Below are 23,278 nucleotides of genomic sequence, written 5' to 3' on the forward strand. Positions count from 1 at the left end.
ATTAAAAGAATGTGCCTCTATCCTGATGGGGGATCTATGTCCCACACCAAAGTGTCCACTGCAATAAATGTACCTTACTTGTATCTGCTGCTGAATCACTTCAGTCATGTCCAACTGTGCAACCCCATAGAAGGCAGCCCACCAGGCTCCCCCGTCCCTGGGATTCTCCAGGCAAGAACACTGGAGCGGGTTGCCATTTCCTTCTCCAACGCATGAAAGTGAAAAGTGAACGTGAAGTCGCTCAAGGTATAAAGGGCTACACACTGGGGAAAGAGAGCGGGGGCAGGGGGACTCAGTAGAAAGAAAACACCCTATATCTGGCAGCTGCGGACACTGGAGGCAAGAACACGCAGAAGCAGGGCCAGATTAGTCTGAGCTGTCCCCAGAGGAGGTCTAGAGACCAGCCCTGCCCTAGTATCGGAGAGCCTGCTAGCCAGGTGGAGAGAGGCACGCTGCGTTCACGGGGCAGGGGCGGGGAACGACGCTAACAGCTGAGACCTGAAAAACCTTTACTATTATTCTTAGGTTTTTATTTATTCTGTAGCTTGTTCTGGATTTTTCTCCTCTCTGTTGCTCTGGTTGTTTTTATTATTATCGCTAAACATTTGAGAACTTTATTCTTAGTCACAGTTTTATTTCCTTTACATACTTTTATGCTGGCTTTCTGCGGGGTTTCCGTTTTTTCTTTTTTGTTAATTATATGAACCTTTTTTATAGACGCCTATTGAACTTTTTGCTTTCTATCTTTTTATGTTTTCCACTACGCCTGTTAGTTTGTCTTCTTTGCTTTATTCCACAGTTAGCACTCTGTTCTGGGCTTGTTTGCTGTTTTGTGTTTTAGTTGGTTTTGTTTTTAATTGGTTGATATTTTTGGTTTCACTTGCTCACCAGGTCACTCTTACATTTTGTCTTTGGATTGTTTTGGTTTTGTTGCTGTGTATGTACGTCTGTGTGTATGTCTGTCTGTGGCGGGGGGTGGGGGGGTGGGTATGTTCCTTTGGTTTTATTTCTATTTGTCTGATTTTGCATTTACCATTTGTCTGGGGTACATTTTTTTTCCTAGTTTTTTGTTCTTTTGTTTGCTTTATTCCCTCTTATTGCCATTGCAGGAAGAATGAAGAGGCTGTCACAAAGAGTTCGACACAACTTAGCAACAACAAACTGCCATAACAAACAACCTGTGGGATCTTGGTTCCATGGCCAGAGATCAAGCCTTTGCCTCTGGGGTTACATTTAAAACCAAAAATTTAAGACCTAAATCTAAGACTAGAAACTATAAAACTCTCAGAGGAAAATACAGGCAGAATACTCTGTCATCATTCACAGCAAGATCCTTTATGACCCGCCTCCTACAGTAATGGAAATAAAAACAAAAATAAACAAATGAGACCTAATTAAAACTTAAAAGCTTTTGCTTAGCAAAGGAAACCATAAACAAGATGAAAACACAACCCTCAGAATGGGAGAAAATAGTTGTAAATGAAGCAACTGACAAAGGATTAAATCTCCAAAATATACAAGCAATTCATGCCATTCAATATCAGAAAAACAAACAACCCAATCAAAAAATGGGCAGAAGACTTAAATAAACATTTCACCAAAGATACACAGATAAAGACATATAGCTCATAAACATCGCTTATTAAAAGAGAAATGCAAATCAAAACTACAACAAGGTATCACCTCACACCAGTCAGAATGGCCAGCATCAAAAAATCTACAAACAATAAACACTTGGAGAGGATATGGAGAAAAGGGAACCCTCTTGCCCAGTTGGTGGGAATGTAAATTGATACAGCCACTACGGAGAAAAGAATGGAGATTTCTTAAACTACTAGGAATAAAACTACCATATGACTCAGCAATCTCATCCCTGGGCATATGGCCTGAGAAAACCACAATTCTAAAAGACACATGTACCCCAATGTTCACTGCAACACTATTTACAATAGCCAGAACAGGAAAGCAACCTAGATGTCCATCAACATGACTGGATAAAGAAGCTGTGGTACATATAATATACAATGGAATTACTCAGCCATAAAAAGAAACACATCTGAGTCAGTTCTAGTAAGGTGGATGAAACTAGAGCCTGTTGTACAGAGCGAAGTAAAAAAAAAAGAAAAACAAATATTGTATATTAACGCACATAAAAGGAATCTAGAAAAATGGTTCTGATGAAACCCATTTGCAGGGCAGCAACAGAGGCACAGATGTAGAGAACTGACTTGTGGACAAGGATAGGGTGGACATAGGGAAAGGACAGGGTGCGACAAACTGAGAGTGCAGCACTGAAACATACATTACCATATGTAAAACAGAGAGCCGGGGGAATTGGCTGTATGGTGCCAGCTCCACCTGGTGCTCTGTGACAATCTAGAGGGTGGGAAGAGTGGGAGGAAGGTTCAAGAGGGAGGGGACATCCGTACACCTATGGCTGATTCATGTAGATGTATAGCAGAAATCAACACAACACTGTAAAGCAATTATCCTCCAACTAAAAATAATTTTTTTAAAAAATTACAAATGTAATAATGCACAGAGAGGGGATTTCACCAGAGAGGGGATTTCACTTCAAAATGCTGTTAAACAGTCCACTATGCTACAAGCCCTAGGCTTCTTCTCAATTTCCCTTTTCTGAACTTCTCAGGTTTCCGCGATGGACATGATTTATATTTGTAACCAGAAAATATGTTCTTTTATTATTTCTAAATATTTTAAAATTAAATCATTGCTTTAAATATTTAGAAGTTGAAAACAGATATAATAAGATTATATCAGAAAACTTAATGCCGTACAGAACAAAATAAATATATACTTCCTTACCGGAAATCTAACTAAATATGATCTCTTAATCGACCCCCACAACAGTGCCTTTTGGCATGGCACTATACAAAGACAGAAATTCTTAAAACAATATCCAAATATTACTCAGTTAATAAAGTCCAAATAAAAGTATCACTGAGACTCTAGAAAAAGTTTTATATTAGCATACATATGTAAAACTTAACCACAGTCTAATATTAAAAATTAAAATAAAAAAAATTAAAATGAGAGGGAAAATGTGTTTTTAAATCCCATCTGCTGGTATGAGCCATGCAATACTTAAACAGAGGTCTATGCAACTAGCTTATTCATGTTATTGTATTAAATATATCAATCATAGTGCATGCAATGGCCAGGGACCTATCCTAATGTAAAATACCCTGTCCTCAATGCCATAGCTTATACTGAGAACACAGTCCAAGACAATCAGGTTATATGACCTCATATCTACTGCCAAGTGACCAAATGTGATCACCTGGACCCAACAGCAGCCACCCACAAGCTAGCTAGCAACCAATAAAAATGGCTCAGTGGCAAAGTGAAGTGCCTAAGCTACTCCGCCTTGTAAAAGAGCTCCATTTCGCAAAGGTACCGGGCAAACAGACTTAGACTTTGGATATTGCCTAAACTTGCCCCACTGTGCACGAGCCAATCAGCCCTTAGGTTAAACCTCCTGACTTTAAGTTCAAGAATTTGTGATTTACCTTGGAAGTAATGAGTTACATTTGTGATTTACCTTGGAAGTAATGATTTACCGTGGAAGTAAAAAGACCAATTAGAAATCCACACACAACCCTATAGAGGAGGGTAACCAGTCAGTAGTCCTTCAGCCTGAACACCCGCTTTGTTACCCTTTCACCTGAATATTCCCTATATAAGCAGTGTAACCCAAAACTCGGGGCTCCTCTCCTTAGCCGCTGTGTCAGTAACGGCGGGAGCCCCAGCTCGAGCTTGGTAATAAAAACTCTCTTGCTTTTGCATTGGATATCAGCTCCCTGGTAGTCACTGGGAGATTTCGTCACTTGGGGATAACATTTGGGGGCTCGTCCAGGATCTCCCATCGGCTCCGGAAGACGGATCCGGAGAGTTACCTGTAACCTGTAAGTTTTTTCTGCTTCCCTGTTTGTCTCTGATAAGGCCTATTTTCTGAGACCGGTATCTGACTCAGGCGGACGCGCCGACGGGCCACCGGTGGGGGTCATTGGGAGACGTCCTCGACCCTCTCGAAGGGGACGGAGAGCCCCTGATCTCTGTTGACAAAGGGGACGGAGTGCCCCTGTACTCTGTTGACAATAGCAGGTCGCTCCTGCTGAACGGCCGGAGGCTGCTGTCCTACTTTCAGCTTTGCCTCTGGACTCCTGAAGTTAGTTTGTTCTGTCTCTCTGTATGTCTGTGTGGCTGGCTATGCTGTCTGTGTTAATTTACCAACGCCTGACTGATTCAGGAACGATGGGGCAACATCAATCTAGCCCTACTCCTCTATCCCTGATGACTGAGCATTTTAAAGAGGTCAAGAAGCGCGCCTGTGACCTCAGTGTTGAAATTAAGAAAGATAAACTAATTACTTTTTGCAGCGCAGAATGGACGTCGTTCCATGTGGGCTGGCCTTCAGAAGGCACGTCTGACTTGGAAACTGCACACCGAGTCTGAGATATCATCCTCCAACCGCAGGCCAAACACCCTGACCAAGTCCCCTATATCATAGTGTGGGAAAATATCATAGTACAACCCCTCCTTGGGTCACATCTTTTTTGCCTCAACAGGAACTTTCTACCACTCGGGTGTTGGTGACACGGGTGGGAGAGAATCTGTAGAAACCTAGGAAAACTGAACCAACGGTGCCGCTATACCCCATCTTGCAGGGAGGAATTGTTAGGGGAAGCACACTGATTGAAACCGCCCACCCTGGCCAGGCACCATAGTAACCATTTGCATGAGCTGTTTTGTGACAGGAGATCCTGATAATATCCTGAACTAATAAGCCTCCTCCCCCTTCCTTTTTCAACCTGGCTTCCTTTCCTCCCTTGAAATCTTTGATGTTAGTACTTAGATCTGAAGTTCTGTGTCTCTATAGGAGGTTTTCTGAGGGACTGTATTCTTGTATTTAAGGGCTTCCCTGGTGGAGGCGAGGTTAAAGCGTCTGCCTGCAATATGGGAGACCTGGGTTCGACCATCTCTAACTCCTGACACTAAGAAAAAGAAAAGACTTGAAGCTAGATCTTGCACTGTGTCTGTCTAAATATGTCTTGGTATGTCTCTGTCTCTGGGTAATATTTTTGAGGTTAATATGTATATGAGCTCTATTTATTTGGCTTAAAAAACGTAAGCGCTTACAAATCAAGTAATTCTAAATTAAACAATAAATTCCAGGTTCATGTGAACTGGGAAATATTCAATATTAAATACCTGATATTAATGTTTGTTTGTTGACCTGTTTAATATAGACATGTCAGAGTAATTAACGTTAAGTAGAATATTTTCATTGTACCTAGGTTTAATATAAGTTAAATATTATATCTGTTACAAGTTTGTCAACAAGGAAATTACCTCAAGTGATACACCCATCAACATTGACTAAATCTGACCAAATGTTCTAAACCCTTTTAATTGATCTTTTTGATAAAGCTTCCTAAATAGAACTCTTTTCAAGTTCTTTTGATCTCTAGCTAACTTTGGGATGCTTCAGAGGGCCCCTGGAACATTCCAAAGAGAGATATTAAACTGTGTTTATTTGGTTGGTTAAATTACATGGAAAAGATTATCAAATGAGTAATAAATCCATTCATGTTATAATGTATGGTAAAATTACTAATACAGATATCCTAGAAATTATATGGAGTTTTTAACATTCTGATATGTCCTGGTATTTTAATGGAAAACCTGATGACTTCACAAAAGTTAACAAAAGGACTGAATGAACCTGCGAATATGCTTATAACTTTTATGGTTTCTATCTGAAAAATTATGGGTTTGAATCTTACGTTTTTAGGGAGTAGGGAAAATCTTCCTCTCAAACTAATTATGACAATACTTTGGTAAAATTAAGCGTTATAAACAAAACAGTTATTTTTTCTATCTGACTCCTCCAAAAATTGGAAGTTCTTAGGTTTCCAGTAAGTTTACCAAATGAGTTAGGAAGGTTATCTCATGGGTACAAAAATCTCAAGAAATTTTTGAGACCTTAAAAAGGGAAGCATTCACCTAGATTTGTTAGGCAAAATCTGTGATAAGCCTTTGGTGTGAGTTTCCCAGCCCTGTTTTATTTTAAAAGTTCAGTCTGAGACTCTATAAAGGTTATGGTTATAAAAATCATCAGACCAAAATTAGTGAGAATAGACCTATTTTGCAAACAAACTAGCCTTAATTTGGTTATATTTAATAAAAATAAGGGTAACTTTAAGGAGAAAAAGATTTCAAAATGTTAAATACCAGTTTGTTAATGGAGGTCTGCATCTAGTAAGACTCATCTCTTAGATAGTTCTTTGCTGTTATGTGATATTAATGTAAAATTTAATTGAATTCTTGAAGAACACCCTAAGTTTGTTTCTGAAGCTTATCTCAGTAATCTATCCTTGGATGAAGATCAGATGCCTCATGACCTGTGACCAGGATTGGGAAAAAAAAAAAAACATAATTTAAGGGACTGTCTCCAACATGGATAGAAGGACTTTTTATCAGGAAAACTACCCTACACCAGGATGAGAAGACGACATCAGAGGGAGACAGCTTCCCCAAGATGCTGGACCTGATTCGTATGATCATTTATGTTTTCTTGACTTCTTAGACCTTTGCATATAACTCAAATGCTTTTCTATCATAGGCCTGATCCTATGCTAGTTTTAAAAATCAATCCAATTGTTGGGTTTGTGGCCAATTACCCGTGTCTAGTTCTCGGTTACCTTGGTAAATTTCTCTACTACCAGACTCTAACTGGTTGGCCCTGAGAAAATTTACTTAAAAAATTAGTCATATTCAGGCCACTGTGATATTACTACATAGGATCCCCTCACCAGGCCAATTAATAATGCCTGCTCTGACTCTGGCTATAAATTTGAACTTTTTTCTATTCAATCAGAACAAGAAAAGTTTCCGCAAAGGAGGGGAAAATCTCCTACAATTATGGGATGGATTTATATAGATAACACCAGGCTACAGTAATTTAGGTTTAAAGTCTCCTCTGTGTTGAAAAAAAATAATTTTTTTTTAAATCATACTAAAGATAATCAGTCTAGTAACACTAGAAAACTGGGCCATGTGCCTTATAGATGGTGCCAATATATAATTTCCCTGGAAGATAAAGATTCTACAGGGCAGACTAAGTCAGATGACCTGAAGATATACTGGGCTACATCTAATGGAAGTTCTTAACATAAGTCTTACTTGTGACTTTACTAATACTGCTGGCTATGTTATTTGTATTTCACCTGTTTTACAAAATTGCTGTTTCTTACACTGTCAAATATGTGTGTGAGGCCTCTAACAGAATAATATATAGTCCCATATGAGATCGATGATGGTAATGGTGTGACTCTAGACATGGGAAGAAGCAACAAGAGGGAATATTTTCCTGGACCAAGAGGCTAGTAAGACAGGTGGTCCAGAGAATTTTGGATACTGTTTTATGGCCTAGTCCAGTAATAGCACATTGAGTGGCCTGTCAACAGAATCTTTGCCAAACCTGAGACTGGACACTCTCAGCACCATGGGATAAAATGGTCATCAAACGCCCCCCTCAAAATCATGGTCAAGTTTATGAGCAAAAAGGGGCTCTGCCAACTGAAGACTGACACTCACCATCTGCATCTACAAAGATTAACTCATGGCCGCTGCAACTGCTGACTTTGAATGCCCCTGAAAGGAGTTCAGGGTGAAAATCAGGAATGAGGCACTCTGTGCTCTGGGAAAAACTGGCAAAATGGGCCTTCAGATAGTTAGATCTTTTCAGGAGAAGATTTTATGAGTCCCAATTCTTGCATCTTCTCATATCTAGAGAAACACTGACATCATTAACAGTGAAATCTGCTTTGGCTATTAAGGAAAAGTTTACAATTAAAAGTCAAAATAGAGTAGCTATGGTTCAGATATCCTGGGAAATAACTAGGTGATGCTATGGGTGTACTTTCAGATTAGACCTTGTATTGCTAAACACTTGAGTTTTCTGAGTCGTGTCAGGCTTGGATGCCACCATTTTCAAAACAATGTCTGCTGGAAGCTAGTAACCTTACTTTTTATAAAACTAGGCCACTGGCTACATGGCTACAAGTCTCCCTGAAGTGCCAGGTCCAGACTAGGTTTCAGGCCTATTCTTCTAAAAAGAGATGATTTATTTTGTCTACTAAATTCCAGTTATCACTCCTCCAACTACTTCTAATTGGGTCTGTTACACCAAAATGGCAGACCAAGGGGTTAGGATTTTAATCATACAAGACCCATATCTAGAACTTGGAACTCAGAAATACTTACAAATTCAGTGTCTATACTCCAAGCTGTGGCAGTCCTATGCCCCATTTTGACAGGAAGTTATCACAGTCATAGTTGCCTAGCTCCCTAAAATTAAAACTGAGCGGGACTCTATGGGGCTCTGGAGTACAGATCTGTTCTGTGTTCTCCATTTCTTATCTGTAGGATATAAACTTTGCTCAGCCTCCTTGACCTTCTCTATATTCCAAAGCGTAGATTCAAACAATTGCTAATCAGGGAAGGGAGGGGATACAAAAACAGAAACAATCAAAGGTTGGCGCAGCCTCCAGACAGAGTCCTGGATCCTACTCAAAGAAATATGCATAACCATGTCTTTGAGCCCCCACCCAGGTGGAAGATGGTAACTTCAGACTGAACACAAGATTCCTGGAGCACAGCCCTGTTGCCTCACCACCAACCAATCAGAAGGGGTCACAAACCCTGCAACCCTCACCCCAAATGTTGCCTTCTGTTTCCGGGGATCAGAGACGACCATCCTGTTAGGTCTCCTGTTTGGCCCTTGTCTATTTCATCTCTGAGAGGGGCCAACTAAATTGCTGTTACTACAAAGGTAGAAGCTGGTTTCAGATGTGGAAAACCCCAACTTAGATCAGGTAAAGAGAGACTTCTGCTCTGCTAGGCAGGCCTACGCCCATGCACAGCAGGAAGAAGTTACAGAAGAAAGAGACCTCCACCCCAATTCCCAAGAAGTATCTTGAGTATGAAGTCTCTCAGGGGGCCTATGTGCTGCGCTAGGGGAAGAACGTTTTTATGTGAATCACTCGGGGGTAATCAGGGAGTCCCTGGCCAAGATAAGAGAAGGGCTGAGTCAGAGAAAAAGAGAAAGAGAAATGTCTCAAAATTGGTTTGAATCCTGGTTCAGTTCATCTCCCTGGCTCACGACCCTCAGATCTTCTCTGGCTGGGCCCCTGATCATTTTATTCTTGCTATTCACCTTCAGACCGTGTCTACTAAACAAGTTGATAAACTTTATCAAAGGCCGCATCAACATGGTGCAGCTTAGGGTGCTTAGGTCCCAATATGCAGCCCTACCAAACCCACCCCTGGTAAAAGACAATATAAAGCTAACCACAGACCCATGATTGGGTCTGTCTTGGGTCCTTGAGAAGCGGGGAATGAAGAGCCTAAGCTACTCCATCTTTTAAAAGAGCTCCATTTTGCAAAGGTACCAGGCAAACAGACTTAGACTTTGGATATTGCCTAAACTTGCCCCACTGTGCACGAGCCAATCAGCCCTTAGGTTAAACCTCCTGACTTTAAGTTCAAGAATTTGTTATTTACCTTGGAAGTAATGATTTACCGTGGAAGTAAAAAAAAACAATTAGAAATCCACACACAACCCTATACAAGAGGATAACTAATCAGTAGTCCTTCCGCTGCGTCAGTAACGGTGGGAGCCCCAGCTCGAGCTTGGTAATAAAAACTCTCTTGCTTTTGCATCGGATATTGGCTCCCTGGTGGTCATTGGGAGATTTCGCGACTTGGGCATAACAAAAGCAAACAAACCAACCCCAGTGTGAAGAATGAACTACTGCTGAACTTCAAGCATAGGCCTTCAAATTGCAGACCATGAAGAAAAATGACTAATTAGTCACACAAACTGGCACTTAACAGATATAATAATACAGCCATGAGGTAAATAAGAGTATAATCCAGCCAAAATACCATTGCTTCTTGAGAGTACAGAAGCTCTTAAAGAAAAAACTAGAGTTAAGAAAATGAGCTAGCACCAAATGAACCTAACCAGAACTATAATCACTGTTTCCAAGCCAGAGTAAAGCTTATGTCTAGAATGATCTGTAAAATATGCGTTTCAAGGTATCACAATTCCTAGAAGGAAGAATCTTAAGAATCAAATGACCTCACTCCACTCCCAACCTCAGTTGACTAAACCAGCAGTGAACATCTGACCCAGAGGAAGCAACTCTACTATTGGCAAACCAGAGACTTTTACACATTATCCAATAAGAAAAGATAAGGAGGACATTTTAGATTCTTCTCTTGGGGTATGGAAGTTGAGACATCTGGCCAGTTGGCTATGCAAAGGTAAGGTGAAAAGCAAGTAGAATCATGTGGCCAGATGCTCGCTTGAGCATACTAAGCAAGCTACAGCAAGGAAGATGGACACAGAGATGCAGAGACCAAACGCCACTGGTCCGTGAGACTGTGCGAGATAAAAGAGAGGCCTCTCCTCCTGACACCATTCTAGGTTCCACTGTCTAGAGACCCAACTGTACAGCAATTCTTGTTCTTAGATCACTTTGAAAACTTACAATAAACCCTTTCAATTTAGACTGATTTGAGGAAGTTTATAATCCTTGAAAATAAAAGGCATTTATTAGAATATTGTCCAAGGATGACAGGTTACATTCATGCATTTAAAATTTAATTAACTACTGTTTCCTCTCCTCCATATATCATGGAAAAGTAAGTCTGTGCTCCTGTTTCTGTGCCCTTACTTCCCAGCCAATCATTTCTCCCTATGACCCTCCTGAAACTGAGACTAGGTATGACCTAACTATTCAGGTTCAGTCTGGCTCCAGAGTTCTTTACCATTCCAATCAGTGGACACGACTCAATCCTTATCTGACTTCATGTCTCTTCAATATGCACACACATCTAATACTTGCCTCCACTTGCCTCCTGAGTGCTGGACCTAGTGAGTATCTATTGGGATGTCCAAACCTCTAGTTCACACTCATCTTCTCCCCAAAGCTGTTCTTCCTCATCCTCTATTCTTCATCTGAGTCCATTCCACCCAGACTACTCACAAGTCGATAAGTCCTATTAATTCTCTTAACTTTCCTGAAAATCTATCCTTTCTCTATTCCCAAAGCCATTATCTGATTCAAGCTTTTGACAACCCCTGGGATGTAGAAATTCTGATTCAATGGAGGGACATGGTTATCTTTTTTTCTTTTTTTTAAAAAAGGATTCCCAATGATTCCAATGTGCAACAATTTTAGGAACTGAAAAGTTACTACCTTCTAGCCAGCCTCCGCCTTTATGGCGACATCCTCTCTACACAGCTACCAAGTCAACATACGTCATTAAAAATATTGGGTTGGCCAAAATGTTTGTTCAGGTTTCAACGTAGGATGCTACAGGAAAAAAAACAAACAATGTTTTGTTCAACTCAATACACCAAGTATCAAATATTAACAGAGGTTTTCAGTTCAGTTCAGTGGCTCAGTTGTGTCCAACTCTTTGCGACCCCATGGACTGCAGCACGCCAGGTTTCCTTGTCCATCACCAACTTCCAGAGTTTGTGCAAACTCATGTCCATTAAGTCAATGATGCCATCCAACCACCTCATCCTCTATCATCCCCTTCTCCTCCTGCCTTCAATCTTTCCCAGGATCAGAGTCTTACACACTAAGAGAAAAAAAAAAAAATCCCCACCCTAAGGGAACTCAGTCTATCAGTGAAGTCCGGTACCACAAAAACAATGTAATAAGTTTTGCAGAGATCTATATACTAAGTGTTTTAGTATTCTAAGCTACTATATGGGTTGTTGGTTGGCTTACATGCTAAGTCACGTCCAACTCTTTTTGACCCCATAGACTGTAGCCCACCAGGCTCCTCTGTCCATGGGATTTCCCAGGCAAGAATTCTGGAGTGGGTTGCCATTTTCTTCTCCAGGGGATCTTCCCAACCCAGGGATAGAATCCATGTCTCCTGCTTGGCAGGTAGATTCTTCACCACTGAGCCACCTGGGAAGGCCAAACCACTGTATATTAAATGTTGACTGAATGCTGGTTCTATGGTGAGTGCTTCATGAACATTATTTCATTTAATCCTTCTACAATACTATAAAGTACATATTTGGCTCCATTTATAAATAAAGCAGTGGGTACCAGAGAGCTTGAAATCTTGGTCTAATTTCAAAAACCTCTTCTTTTAATCAGTATGGGGTGCTTTGGGAGAATAATAAAAAAAGCAAGCAACTTTTTTTCTTAGGTGATACTAACTCTAAATATCACCTAAACTGAGCAATGTGGACAAGCAATGGTAGGACAATCGGAGCAGAATAAAGTGCTTATGTAGAGATGTGAAGGGATGGGAGAAGAGAGAAAGTTGTGGGAAACCCACTAAATAGATGCCGTGGTCAATGAATATACAGAGAGGTAGATGGAGATAAGCGTGAAATGGAATCTTTGTTTCCCGAGGAACCAGAGTAATATGGGCCTTGCATGCCAACATAGAGAGTCCAGACATCTCCTGTGGGCACTGAGGTGTCACTAACAAATTTTAGAGGACTGATTCGCCTTATTTACTCTTTATGAAGACTACCTGGGAAAAATATTTTTGAAGAGTCTTCATTATTACAAATTTGATTAAGAACTTTCTGTGGTTCTATATTGTCTATTGTATAATATCCAAAATATTCTCTTGTCTCATTTCTTATAACTATATGCATTAACATTTAGAAATATTCACAGTTTCCCCAAGATGTCCTAGGTTGCTTCAGGTTTTCGCATCTGCATGATCCCTGACTCTAAAAATGCCTTCTGTCCCTTGTTCATCCTTGCCTGCGGTAGTCAGGCTTCTGCAAGGCCTTCAACATCTCCACTCCTTATCTCCTTCCCTCCCGCTTCAGTTCACTAGGGTGGTGTCATCTGCACATCTGAGGTTCTTGATATTTCTCCCGGCAATCTTGATCCCAGCTTGCGCTTCATCCAGCTCAGCGTTTCTTGTGATGTACTCGACATATAAGTTAAATAAGCACAGCGACAATATACAGCCTTGACGTAATCCTTTACCGATTTGGACCCAGTCTGTTGTTCCATGTCCAGTTCTAACTGTTGCTTCCTGACCTGCATACAGATTTCTCAAGAGGCAGGTCAGGTGGTCTGGTATTCCCATCTCTCTCAGAATTTTCCACAGTTTGTTGTGATCCACACAGTCGAAGGCTTTGGCATAGTCAGTAAAGCAGAAATAGATGTTTTTCTGGAACTCTTAATTTTTCAATGATCCAACAGATGTTGGCAATTTGATCTCTGGTTCCTCTGCCTTTTCTAAATCCAGCTTGAACATCTGAAGTTCACAGTTCACATACTGTTCAAGCCTAGCTTGGAAAATTTTGAGCATTACTTTGCTAGCGTGTGAGATGAGTGCAATTGTGCGGTAGTCTGAGCATTCTTTGGCATTGCCTTTCTTTGGGATTAGAATGAAAACCGACCTTTTCCAGTCCTGTGGCCACTGCTGAGTTTTCCACATTTGCTGGCATATTGAGTGCAGCACTTTCACAGCATCATCTTTTAGGATTTGAAATAGCTCAACTGGAATTCCATTGCCTCCACTAGCTTTGTTCATAGTGATGATTCCTAAAGTCTACTTGGATGAACATTATTTCATTTAATCCTTCTACAATACTATAAAGTACATATTTGGCTCAATTTATAAATAAAGCAGTGGGTACCAGAGAGCTTGAAATCTTGGTCTAATTTCAAAAACCTCTTCTTTTAATCAGTATGGGGTGCTTTGGGAGAATAATAAAAAAAGCAAGCAACTTTTTTTCTTAGGTGATACTAACTCTAAATATCACCTAAACTGAGCAATGTGGACAAGCAATGGTAGGACAATCGGAGCAGAATAAAGTGCTTATGTAGAGGGATGTCTGGCTTTAGGTGAGTGATCGCACCATCGTGGTTGTCTGGGTCATGAAGATCTTTTTTGTATAGTTTTTCTGTGTATTCTTGCTCTCCTCCTCATACCACATTCTTCCTCTGGGTATCTATTGACACATCACATTGCTTTGTAATTACTTAAATTTAAGTTTCTGTCTCACTCCATTAAAACTCTGCAAGAGTTCTAATATCCCAAAGTCCAGCCAGTAATTAGTACAGAATAGATGTTCAACACTGTGACAAATGACTACACACACACACACACACACACAAAGTATAAAAAATAAATAAATAACAAGGGAGTGATAAGAAGAGCATTCCTTGAATAAAGCTGGAGTACGTAATAATAGAAAAACATTAACAACAGCTAACATTTATAGAGAACTTACTCTGAGCCAGATACTGTAGTAAGAGCGTCACATGTATTAATTCACTTAATCCTCACAGTTCTATTAGAAGGTACTATTATCATGACCATTTTAATGAGACACAGAGAACTCAAAGAAACTTGCCCAAAGCTACCCAGCTAGTAAATGGGATGCAGATGCCACTCCAGGCAGTTTGGCTACAGAGTTCAGGTTCTTGACCAACTATACTATCTCTTCAGCTCCAGCAAAGACCACCCACGTAAGAAAACAGTTCTAGCCCTGGTTCTTCCATACCTTAATTTTATTCTTAACACACTAAAAATAAATCTACACAGTGAGAAACAACTCCACTTCTCAAAATTTGCTTCACTAAATGAGTAATAATGTCATCAAACTTAAATGTGTAACTAGTCTGGGAGGACTTCCGGAACATCTTAGTTGGATCAGAGCCCTCCTGCTGTTTGCTTCTAGGGCTCTCTGTGCTTTTCCTTCCGATCACTCACCCAAGGATGTGACCACATAACTATGACTGTTTGAACAGCTCCACAGTTCACCTCTGGTTACTCAGCTCCACGGGGGTTCACATCTATTTTACTCATAAGTGCATCCATATCACACAGTAGACACAAATATGCATGAGGAGATATGTTCAGATCTTTCCTATTCATCTTTCTTCTGCTCACACTGCCATCATCATAGGGCAAATCGTAATTGCTTTGGTTTTAATATCTATCTCCTCTGATCTCTGCCTATACTCTCCTACGGTTCTATAATATGCATCACATGCAACACTGACAAATTAATTTCTTCTTAAAACATTCTTTTAGATACTCAACCAGCAAACATTAACTCCTACTATGTGCCTGAGGAAACCAAAATATGTAGCCTTAAAATATGTCACTTTGGTACATTATTTTTAATTAAAAGCGCTTAAACAGCAGGTCCAAGAAGAACACTCTGACCCTCCTTTTGAGTAAAAATTACTAGGCAGTACAACTCTGAGACCTTGGTCTTGTTTTCAGTAAGCAACCGGCTCCATTATCCTGCTCCTGGAATATGTCTTTAGTCTGATAAATTATCAGCTTCAGGGAAGGGTAGTAATTAAATTCTGTTCCATATGCTAAACACCTACTGATCACCCGGTGATCATCACCTTATTGCCAAATTCAGACTGATGAACTATGCATGGAGGTTCATAACACTTTAAAAGAGACAGAGATCAAGACCATCCCCAAGAAAAAGAAATGAAAAAAAAGCAAAATGGCTGTCTGAGGAGGTCTTACAAATAGCTGTGAAAAGAAGAAAAGAGAAAAGTAAAGGAGAAAAGGAAAGAAATACCCATTTGAATGCAGAGTTCCAAAGAAAAGCAAGGAGGGATAAGAAAGCATTCCTCAGTGATCAGTGCAAAGAAATAGAGGAAAGCAACAGAATGGGAAAGACTAGAGATCTCTTCAAGAAAATGAGAGATACCAAGGGAACATTTCATGCAAAAATGGGCTCAATAAAGGACAGAAATGGTATGGACCTTACAGAAGCAGATGATATTAAGAAGAGGTGGCAAGAATAATATACAAAAGAACTATACAAAAAAGATCTTCATGACCCAGACAAGCACGATAGTATGATCATTTACCTAGAGCCAGACATCCTGGAATGCGAAGTCAAGTAGACTTTAGGAATCATCACTATGAACAAAGCTAGTGGAGGTGATGGAATTCCAGTTGAGCTATTTCAAATCCTAAAAGATGATGCTGTGAAAGTGCTGCACTCAATATGCCAGCAAATGTGGAAAACTCAGCAGTGGCCGCAGGACTGGAAAAGGTCAGTTTTCACTCCAATCCCAAAGAAAGGCAATGCCAAAGAATGCTCAAACCGCACAATTGCACTCATCTCACACGCTAGCAAAGTAATGCTCAAAGTTCTCCAAGCGAGGTTTGAACAGTACGTGAACCGTGAACTTCCAGATGTTCAAGATGGATTTAGAAAAGGCAGAGGAACCAGAGATCAAATTGCCAACATCTGTTGGATCATCAAAAAGGCAAGAGAGTTCCAGAAAAACATCTATTTCTGCTTTACTGACTATGCCAAAGCCTTTGACTGTGTGGATCACAACAAACTGTGGAAAATTCTGAGAGAGATGGGAATACCAGACCACCTGACCTGCCTCTTGAGAAATCTGTATGCAGGTCAGGAAGCAACAGTTAGAACTGGACACGGAACAACAGACTGGGTCCAAATCGGTAAAGGAGTACATCAAGGCTGTATGTTGTCACCCTGCTTACTTAATTTATATGCCAAGTACATCATGAGAAACACTGGACTGGAAGAAGCACAAGCTGGAATCAAGATTGCCGGGGGAAATATCAAGAACCTCAGATATGCAGATGACACTACCCTTATGGCAGAAAGTGAAGAACTAAATAGCCTCTTGATGAAAGTGAAAGAAGAGAGTGAAAAAGTTGGCTTAAAACTCAACATTCAGAAAACGAAGATTGTGGCATCTGGTCCCATCACTTCATGGCAAATAGATGGCGAAACAGTATCAGACTTTATTTTGGGGGGCTCCAAAATCACTGCAGATGGTGACTGCAGCCATGAAATTAAAAGACTCTTGCTGCTTGGAAGAAAAGTTATGACCAACCTAGACAGTGTATTAAAAAGCAGAGACATAACTTTGCTGACAAAGGTCCATCTAGTCAAAGCTATGGTTTTTCCAGTAGTTACATATGGATGTGAGAGTTGGATTATAAAGAAAGCTGTGCGCTGAAGAACTGATGCTTTTGAACTGTGGTGTTGGAGATCTCCTTGGAGTTCAAGGAGATCCAACCAGTCCATCCTAAAGCAAACCAGTCCTGAATATTCACTGGAAGGGGTGATGCTGAAGCTGAAGCTCCAATACTTTGGCCACCTGATGTTACTCACAATGGCAACACAACATAAGGTACACTATAGCCATGGGAGGCGGGCGGGGGGGGGGGGGGGTGGGGAAGCAAGAGGGGCTCTGTATTCTTCAAAAATATCATAAATTACAAAGAAATGCTATGGTAATGTTTCAGATTAATAGAAGCTAACAACTACACATAATGTCTAAACCTAACTGTGACTTCCCTGGTGGTACAGTGGATAGGAATCCGACTGCCGATGCAGGGGACAAGGGTTTAATCTCTGGTCCAAGAAGACACCATGTGTTTTGTTTCACAACTATTCAGCCCACTCACCTAGGGCCCATGGTCGACAACAAGAGAAGCCACCCCGCCCACAACGAGAGAAAGGCCTTGTACAGCAAAAAAGACCTTGGGCTACCAAAAATAAACAAATTATTATTTTTAATAAATAAACAAACTGGACTCTACACTAGTAAGGGGGAAATACTACAAAGGACATTATCAGGTCAATTGAAAAAAACGGAATTATGAATAGTAAATAGAATCAATGTAAATTTATGAAGCTGGCAACTATACTGCAGTTACGTAAAAGAACATCCCTGTTCTTCACTGAAGCTTTCAGAGGTGAAAAGCAGTAACTGGTCCTCAAGTGATTCAAGAAAAAAAAAATTACACATATACAGAGAGAGAAGCATACAAGTAATAAGGCAAACAGGATAAAATGTGAACACTAAGTAAATTCAGATAAAGAGTATACAGCTGTTTCTTGTATTATTTGATTCTTATAACTTTCTGTAAGCTTGAAATTAGTTCCAAATAAAAGTTTAAAAGTATATATGTATTCAACTAGAATTGCACTGCCAATACAGTAGCCACCAACCATATAAGGCTGCTGAACAGGTAAAATATGGCCTGTCCAAAGTTAGATGTGCTGTTGTTAGTGCAAAATACAAACCAGATTTCAAAAAGTTAGTATAAAAAAAACCTCATCAGTAATTTTTATGTTGACTATATGTTGAAACATTTTAGATACACTATTATACTGACTATATATTGTGTCAGAAGAAATCTATTTTAAAAATTAATTTCACGTCTTCACTTTTTAAAGAATGTCTCCTTGACGGTGATTATCTTCATTCATTTACTTGGCTGCGCGGAGTCTTAGCGGTGGCTCTCTGGCTCTGCAGGTGTAGCACACAGGCTTAGTTACTACTTGGCATGTGAGACCTTAGTTCCCTGACCAGGGTTCAAACCTACATACTCTGCACTGCAAGGCGGATTCTCAACCACTGGATCACCAGGGAAGTCCCTCTTCACTTATTTTAAATGTGGCTACTAGAAGCTTTAAATCACGTCTGTGATTCATATTTGCATTGGACAGGGCTGAGCTAGATGGTCAAGAATCTCTACGATGAGGTGTCATACAATCTTTGTTAAGTTTCTCTCAATTTCTTTCTGCTCTAAGCAGACCTCTCTCTCTTGGTGTTAAGCTACTTAAGGGTAAGAATCAGTTTTATTCACAGCTGTACCTCCAGTATCTAGCACATATGCAGTGTTATGTTAAGTGTTATTAAACACTTGTTTATTGAAAGGCAATATGCAAAGAATGGAGGGATAGCAGGAAGAATGAAATCTTTCTTGTCTCTGAGTCTGTTTATACTGTAAACTCCTTCCTAGAATGAAAGTAACTCTTCCTCTGCTAAGCATCTTCTTCAAACCCCATCCCTCCAAGGAGACTCTCCACTCACACAGGTTCATTCTGATGAGTTCTCCTCTGTACTACTACAGCCTTCATTTTCTATATAATTCACTTTGGCACTTAATCATATAAGTTCCCTGAGAGAGAATTTAGATCTCATATTTTTCCCATATTTTCCACAATGACTGGCACAGTGCTAACCATATCACTTGAGGAGCAGAGGAAAGGGGGGAGGAGAAGGCCTGAGAAAATTTGGCTTTAGTCTCAGTTCTGACACCTACTGTGTTGCTTTAGATAAAACACTTAATCTCTCCCTTTCTACTTTCTCACTTTTAAAATCAGAGACCCATTAACCATAAAAGACTTCTGTTTCCACAATTCTAGAATTAAATCCATTTTTTCTTTAGCAGTATTACCAATAAAGACAAATCTAATACACTTAAAGATCTCTGTTAAATCAGAGTAAAATCCCTAAGAATGAAATGGCAACAAAGTTTATAAACTGCCTTAAGTACTAAATGCTGCTGTCTTTCCAGCCATGAAGCTCTTTAAATCCACATTTCTCTTCAAAGCCTATTAAGCAAAACAATCAATACAAACATATTAGAGCTACCTCAATGTTTTTTTTTTTTCAGACTTTTACAAGCCTCAAAGAAACACCTTTTAATAGCTAATGGAAGAAAGAAAAAACAAACTAAATTTTCTATAAAGTACCCTGATATCTTATTGGTGATGTTCAAAGATCCTCAGTTACAATTGACTATATGCACACTGTTTCTTTTTTCAAAAATGCTATTTAAAGTACACTATTCAGAGGAAAATTACAAGAGTTAAAATGAAAAGGTCATGTAAAAAACAGAATGTTAAAAAAAGTATGCAATTTAATTTCAAAGCATGAACACCATTTCAAACAAATCTCTAAATAAGCCACCTTCAGTCAGTTCAGTTACTCAGCCATATCCAACTCTTTCAGACCCCATGGACTGCAGCAGGCCAGGATTCCCTGTCCATCACTAACTCCCGGAACTTACTCAAACTCACGTCCATTGAGTCAGTGATGCCATCCAACCATCTCATCCTCTGTCGTCCCCTTCTCCTTCGAGTCACCTTAGTTTTAATCTTATATCTCATGACCTCTTCTGAGAAATAAGATTATCAAGGCGGGAGAAAATAAAATGGTTGCCATGGAACATAAAGATTCAAGTTGTACTTGTCAGTAAACACCACCTGTGGAGTTTAAACTAGTAATACGAAAAAAAAAAAAAAAACCTAGTAATACGAATTACAAGGTTTCTTTAAGGAGTTATCCAAATGCTCCTACTAAATGCTGAGCATTAACACTGACCCATCTGTAAGATTAGAGCCGAATTCCACCAAGGGACTCTAGGTCCTCCTGCTACAGCTGGACCTACCTTGGCAGCCTCACCTCCTACCAATCCCTGCACATCATCTGCCTACCTAGACTTAACTGTTCACACTCCCCTTAATACTACATGCCCATTTTATGACTTCTGGTCTAGGCAGCCACAGTTCCCTCAGCCCAACCTGCCCTGCCCTCTTTTGAGCTGCAAATATACCCTCCTCCCAGAAGCTTTCCCAGATCGCCCCAATACCCTCCCAGAAAGTGGCCTGCAGGCACTATTCATTCTTCCATTACACAGCACTTCCATTACTTTTAAATGGTCATTCCCTCAACTAGCTGTGAATTCTGAAAGGAGGGCCCATATCTTATTTAACTGGTTCCTAGGCCCCTAGCAGATACTTTGCATTTACTGCCACTCTAGGATACTGAAGGGAAAAAAAGTAGTAAGCTACGAGATACAATTCAAACTTTCCTATAAAAGAATATATAAATTTCAGACAGTGGTTTTCAGCCAGGGCAATTCTGCCCCCAGGTGACATTTGGTAAAGTCTTAAGATATTTCTGGTTGTCACAAAAGTGGGTAGGGCATTGGGGAGGAGGGGGTGCTGCTATGGCATCAAGTGGGCAGAAGCCAGGGATGCTGCTAAACATCCTGCAATGCAAACTACAGCCCACTACAACAAAGAATTATCCGCTCACAGATGTCAACAATGCTGTTTTGCCAAGTGACTTATAACATCTCAGCAATACCAGAATAAATTCCCATCTTGTAGTTTCACCTGAAACTTCTGTAGCCATTGATGTGTATGCACCAACACTCAAAATGACCTTTATACAACTGTAACGCTTAAGAACACTAAATCAAGAGTACCTGAAAGCTGCTGTATTTCTGAAAACTAACCTATAACTACCAAAAGCTATTCTTAAGTCAGTAAACACTTTGTTTCATTTATAAACTTCAAAGCAAACCACAGGCAAACTATTGATAATCTTCAGCTGTGGAACTACATTACAAAAAAATCTGAGGCATGAGGAAATGAGTTCCTTCAGGTGTGAAAAAAAACTCTAATCAGTGCGAGTAAACCACGCACAGATGCCTCTAATGCTGAGCTGAGGGCCAGAGTAAAGCGCATGCCCTCGCTACTGACAAAAACAGCACTTATCAAGATTTCAAAAAACTGACAAAAACATTGCAAAAAACCATCTAATGTCAATACATGGTGGCAGATACAGAAATTAACTATTTCTCCCCCTGATATACGACCAAGTTTCACGTGACTTGAACGTTTCACAAAGCTCTGCAGGCGCAAGGACACTCCCTTTCTATACAGGGGATGACTCAACTCTCTTTAGCACCTTACTGGACTGCATACTACAAGTTCAACAAACTCCTTTTGTGCTTGGAACTAGTTATCCTACTCCCTCAGGAACCAACTAGTGGGTTTGACACCAAATTTTCAACCATTTACCTTTTTGCTGCACTCCCATTAGTCTCAAAAAGAGATTTTTTAAAAGGTAACAAAAACTTAACAGTAACTCTTATAGAAAACATTTTAATTCTTATTCTAGGAACTGATTCCTAAACAAAACACCTCCAGCCTTCCTACTCTATCTTTGTATCGTAAGGTTTTTCCAGATATGAAATGGACATACACCGGCAGAAAGTAAAGGAGCATTCCGTTAGGTAGAGCGTACAACTAATTTACTCTTGGATAACTCGGAAAAGGTACTAGGCTGGCAGAGGAAAACGCATTTTTAACTGGAGGAGGAAAAAGTTGCCAACTGTAAGTAGTATCTTCCTTCGCAGCTGACTCTGCCAGTTAGGTGTCGGTACTGCCACTGGGCCGACGCTAGGCCTGGCTTCACCACATCACCCTGCGGGGTCGCCCAGCTGAGGTACCGAAGCCGCGTGTGGCAGGTGCGCGTCGTGGAAAGTTGAGGGGCACGCTGGGCGCGGCGAGCCTCCTCCGGGCTCCCACCGCGCGTTCTCCGGCCTGGCGCGCGGATGGCGGGCCGGACCCGCAGGCACTAACTCTCCATTTTCACAGCCACTCCAGGTTCTGGAAGGAGCGTGCGGGCACCACACCCTCCCGCGCGCACTGACAGCCCGCGCGAGAGCCGGGCCGGGGCCTGGGCGTGCGGAGCCGCGGGGGACCAGACGCCCGGCCCGGCCTGCTGCCCAGCCGCCGCCCCGCCCGCCCGCCCTCCCTGCCCCCGCGGCCCGCCCCCGGAGCAGACGACCGAGGCCTAATCGCCGCCCGGGCTGCGGGGCCTAAAGAAGGAAGGAGCCCGCGCTCAGGAGGGGGCGGCTTCCGCGTCCCCGGCTCTCCGCTCACGTGCTCCTGGAAAGACGGTTTCTCTCTCTTACCCTCTGCAGAATCCTCCTTAACATGGTTTTAAACACCACCGGCGCCGCCGCGGTGACTCTCCGAACCTTCCGCGGGGGCCACTGACTACTCGGGGGTGCGCGGGCTGGAGGGACTGAGCCGGGAGAGGACTGGGAGGAGGACGGGGCGAGGCGGTGGCGGCGGCTGCTCGGGCTGCCCCGACTTCCCCGCAAGCTGCGAGAGGGAGCGCGCCCGAGAGAGCGACGAGGTAGCCAGCGAGCGCCGCCCGCCTGCCAGGTCTTCCCCCTAACTGACAGCGGGGCGGACCCACCCGCCGCCGCACCGCCCTCTCGGCCTGTCCATCCACGGGAGGCGGGGCTAGAAGGGGCCTGGCCCGCGTCTGCGACCAATCGAAAGAGGCGGCGGCGTGGGTGGTTGCGTGACGGACAGGCGGCAGGACGTGGGCGCCGCCGCCGCTCCTTCCGGCTGGTTGGGGGACGCCACGGTCGCCGAGCGCATGCCCGCGCTCCGTCGGAGGACGCTCCCGCGCTCAGACCGCGTACCCGCTAGGGGAACCGGTGGGGGTCAGTGACCGCGACACCAAGAGGGATCTCGGGGCAGGTACCTAGACTGCACCTCAGACTACACTGTAAAATCTGTCAGTGTGAGCCTGGCCTTGGCCGTTCCTGAACGGGACCG

At 41.7% G+C, this 23,278-nt stretch overlaps 1 protein-coding gene across 1 annotated transcript in view; it reads right to left on the minus strand.

Annotated features, from left to right (window-relative positions):
* The window catches only part of EEA1 (early endosome antigen 1), a 129,878-nt gene extending 106,857 nt beyond the window's left edge, over nt 1-23,021 (minus strand). Inside the window, exon 1 of the mRNA XM_069584181.1 lies at nt 22,621-23,021. Coding sequence (XP_069440282.1) covers nt 22,621-22,644 — 24 coding nt within the window. The 5' untranslated portion in view covers nt 22,645-23,021. The remainder of the gene's footprint in view (nt 1-22,620) is intronic.
* Between the last annotated feature and the right edge of the window lie 257 nt (nt 23,022-23,278).

Source organism: Ovis canadensis, chromosome 3, assembly GCF_042477335.2.
Source record: "Ovis canadensis isolate MfBH-ARS-UI-01 breed Bighorn chromosome 3, ARS-UI_OviCan_v2, whole genome shotgun sequence".
Taxonomy (NCBI): Eukaryota; Metazoa; Chordata; class Mammalia; order Artiodactyla; family Bovidae; genus Ovis; species Ovis canadensis.